Source organism: Otolemur garnettii, unplaced genomic scaffold, assembly GCF_000181295.1.
Source record: "Otolemur garnettii isolate 467f Iridium unplaced genomic scaffold, OtoGar3 scaffold00067, whole genome shotgun sequence".
NCBI classification, from domain to species: Eukaryota; Metazoa; Chordata; class Mammalia; order Primates; family Galagidae; genus Otolemur; species Otolemur garnettii.
In genome coordinates this window covers 969,357-973,654 of record NW_003852462.1, presented here as the reverse complement: position 1 = coordinate 973,654, position 4,298 = coordinate 969,357, and the positions used below count along the sequence as shown (strand labels likewise).

The following is a 4,298-nucleotide window of genomic DNA, read 5'->3' as shown; positions in this document are numbered from 1 at the left end:
TTTTTTTTTTTTTTGGTTGTTTTGTTTGTTTGTTTAGCAGGCCTGGGCTGGGATAGAACCCACCAGGCCTGGTACATGTGGCTAGCACCCTAACCACTGAGCTGGGTGCCAAGCTGGGACAGTGTTTCATTTGAGGAGGACAGAAGTGGAAGTGACCTGGAGATGATGGTAGGAACGTCCTGAGCCCTTGTGCCTGGTCATTAGAACAAGGAGTTGCATGTTGTATTTTCCCACAATTAAAAAAAATTAAGTATGTGGGCTGTGTGCTGTTTTTGATTTCAAGGTGACTCACAGAACTGCATGGATTTTTTTTTTTTAAGTGAGGAAAAGGGAAAACTGTGGGCAGTAGGCAAGGCTGGACCTTAACAAGCCCCTGAGGCACCCAGGAGGCCCCAGGCTGTGGGCAGGGTGGTGGGGACACTGGTGGGTGACATCAGAGGTGAAAAGAAAGGACAGATGTCCTTCAAAGTCACTTTAAAGAGAAACTGTGTGGCCAAACATGGTGGCTCACTCCTGTAATCCCAGCTCTCTGGGAGGCAACCAGGAGGATCGCTTGAGGCTAGGAGTTGAAGTCCAGTCTGGGCAACATATTGATACCCCATCTCTACTAAAAATAGAAAAAATAGCCGGGCATCGTGGCAGGTGCCTGTAGGCCCAACTACTCAGGAGGCTGAGGCAGGAGGATTGCTTGAGCCTGGGAGTTTGAGGTTGCTGTGAGATACGATGACTCTATCTCACTCTAGCCTGGGTGACAGAGTGAAAAAAACAAAAAAAGAAAAGTTGTGACAATTTTCTCCCAATGCTGAGAAAACACCTGTTACGCTTCATACCCCTTGGTAAGTTAAAAGCTTCCTATTCTGAAAACAGGGAAGATACACCAAGGCAGGGCCATTATAACGATAAAACAACCCCACAAAACCCCACTTTCCCTCCATGAGATACAATTCTGTCTAGAGGGTTGGGGTCCAGTGGGCTGTTTCTGAGGCACTATGATTCAGACACACCCAAATTTTGAAATTTGTAACATTGTGAGAGATGATAATGCCTCTTTGCCACTTGTCCCTTTAAACTTTCAATTCACTACTGACCTCCTAAAGAAGGTCCCCGTGCCTGCTTACACCACGTGGCCTGAGCCCACCTGTCACAGCTCCCACCTGGCCTGGCTCCCACCTGGCCCGGCACCCACCTGGCGTGCTCCTCCGGCAGCTTCCTCTGTCTCTGCATGTGGAACATGAGGTCCCCCCCATTGACGTACTCTATGACCAGGAACAACCTGAGGAGAGAGGGGTGATGGCAGGAGGAACTCTCTGCAGCAGAGTCAGCCTCTCTTAGACAAGGGGTTGGCAAGAAGCCATTCCGGACTGGATGCTTCCCAGGAAATTCCCTCTCACAGAAGCCTGCATGGAACACGGGGTGGGGGGCAAAGAGCTGTGGGGACTCCCTGGAGTCAGAGAGGGGCTGATGTAGGCAGGCAGGTGTCCAGGCCAGGGGTGAGGGGGACAGGTGAGGAATCATGTGGTGATAGTCTGGTAGTTGACAGCTCTTGGCCACTGTGTCCAGGTGGACCCCAGGAAGGGAAGGGCAGGGGGCCCAGGAGTGAAGGCACCACCCTGTCTTCAGGGGGCACAGGAGTGGAGGGCAGATGGGGCTCAGGCCAGCGGTGGAGCTGGGCAGAGGTGGACACCTGGGAAAACATGGAGCTGGTGGGAGTCTGGGTCAGAGCCCAGACTGTTTCTAGCATGGGCACCACCACAGACCGAGAGTCCTGGCCCAGGATGGTGTGTCTGATGCCTCTAGCCCTCTAAGTGGACAGCGCAGGGGCTGCTGCGGAGGTGTGTGTGTCAGGCTTTCAGGTTTCATCATCACATCGTACACCAAGAACTGGCATCCAGGGATGCCACTGGACCACTCACAGGGCCCAATGCATCTTGAGACAATCAACTGTGTGGTTCCTTTTACTAACAAGATCTTTCCCGCACTTAATGAGATTCAATTTTCAAAATTAAGTTCACACACAATTTCCCAGAAATACCCTGCTGAGGGCACTTGACCAGTTTTTAGGTCAAGGCTCCTCTGGCTCCAGAGATGTCCCTTTGCCTCTGGAATATCCTTGGCGAGTGGGGAGTGAGTGAGGGACGGGCAGACCACGTCCACGCATTTCCCCAGTGCCAGAGTCTGGCGTGGTCCTGTAGCACGTGAGCGCCATGCCCCTGCCCTCCCTACATTGGGGGTGGGGGTGGAGGACGATTTCCACAAGCACTGAAATGGCTACAGGTCACCTAAGAGGTTTTCAAGTATGTGTTTAGACTAGAAGCAGCTCCTATGTACATATGCAGCTCTCAACACACACACACAGACTCAGAACACAGGCCTGAGCACCCGGCATTTCCACTTGGCCAGTTGGGGCCAGGGCACCATCCCAATGGGATACTCACACTTGGGGGCAGGGCTAGATGTGCCTTTTTATCTTCATGCCCCTGAAATGTGTGCTTTGGAAATTCTGCAGTAACCTCGACTGGCTGTGGCTGCTCGTTTCTGAACCAAGTGCTCCTGGAACGGGAGTTCAGCCTTGCTCTCTGCTGTGCCTGCTGCCTGTGGCACCCAAGTGTGGGCAGAGGCCATGCAGTCCATAGGCCACTCGTGCCAGGCGTGGCCTGACCTTGACCCTGCACTCCCTCACCTGACATGAGGGTGTTCTGTGAAAGTCACCCAATCCATGGAGGATACCTAAGACCTAAATATTACTCAGAAAGGTCATTAAAAGGATTTATTCAGGCCAGGTGCAATGGCTCACATCTGTAATCCTAGCAATCTGGGCAGCAAAGGGGGGTGAATTGCTTTAGCTCAGGAGTTTGAGACCAGCTTGAGCAAGAGCAAGACCCCGTCTCTACTAAAAATAGAAAAACTAGCTGGGCACTGTGGTGGCCACCTGTAGTCCCAGCTACTCATGAGGCTGAGGCAGGAGGATCACATGAAACCAGGAGTTTGAGGTTGCTGTGAGCTATGATGCCACCGGGGAACAGAGTGAGATTCTGTTTCAAAAAAAGGAAAGATTTTAAAACTCTTAAAATAGGACTGATATTTTTTGCAGGTAACAGGAATTTCGTACCCCCAAGAGTGGCTCCCACCAGACCACTCCCGACACATCCTGAGAGATGCTCCCAGGAGTGTGCTGGAGCCTGCTTACACTTGGCCTCTTCCACAAGCATAGAAATTGGATTTTATCCCAGAAGCAACTGGGAAAGTAATCAGAGGAGCTCTGGAGCAGGAGAAAGACACCTCAAATGTGTGTTCTGTATACACGGCTTAGTTCTAACGTGAGGGGATCCATGTCGTTAGGAATCCCTAAGTTCAGAAGTCTACCTCTCTCACTCACCTGGTAACCCCAGCACCTGACTCAATGCCTGCATTTGGTAAATATTTCATAAGCAGAATTAAATACCTTAAGTTCAGATTATTAAATTTATCTACTATGATACCAGCCAATGAGAGCAACACAGAGAACTGCCCGGATGACAGCTGACACCTCAGGCCAGACATGCTTCCTGAGCTTCAAATCCTAAGTAAGCAGAACATCAGAAACACCTTGCTTTTCCTTACCGACTTGTCGTCTGGAAGCAGGAGTGTAAGCCGACCAGGAAGGGGTTGCTGGATGCCTGCTCAAACACGTGCTTCTCTGTCTGTACCCAGTCGATGTCCTGAAATAGAAACCAGGGCGTGTTAATGAGGCTCCTGAACACTCTTCACTGGCATCCTGGGGAAGGGGGAGGCAAGAGAGGAAAGGCTTTCTTCTCTGCTTTTGGGAAGACAATGCAGAGAGAAGATGTATTAGGGAATGCATCATTACCACAGTCTCCACCCACCCCCATGCCCACCTCCACCACTATCATCGTCACCATCACCATCATCCATCCAACCCACATCCACCTCTATCACCATCATCACTGCTATCAATCATCCATCCACCCCACATCCACTTCCACCACCATCAATCATCCATCCACCCCACCTCCACCACCACCATCATCATCACCATCATCACCACCATCGATCATCCATCCACCCCACCTCCACCACCACCATCATCATCACCATCATCACTGCCATCGATAATCCATCCACTCCACTTTCACCATCATCACCACCATCAATCATCCATCCACCCCATCTCCACCACCACCATCATCATCACCATCATCACTGCCATCGATAATCCATCCACTCCACTTTCACCATCATCACCACCATCAATCATCCATCCACTCCACTTTCACCATCATCATCACCATCGATAATCC

General features: G+C 50.9%; 1 protein-coding gene across 3 annotated transcripts in view; it reads right to left on the bottom strand.

The window, feature by feature from the left end:
* Positions 1–4,298, bottom strand: part of PRKCZ (protein kinase C zeta) — an 83,154-nt gene that overhangs the window by 7,500 nt on the left and 71,356 nt on the right. For all 3 annotated transcript variants that reach the window (XM_003793204.2, XM_012807307.2, XM_023515151.1), the window contains 2 exons: positions 3,601–3,698; positions 1,187–1,273 (listed from right to left, as the gene is read on the bottom strand). In XM_003793204.2, the coding sequence (XP_003793252.1) occupies positions 1,187–1,273; positions 3,601–3,698 (185 nt within the window). The remainder of the gene's footprint in view (positions 1–1,186; positions 1,274–3,600; positions 3,699–4,298) is intronic.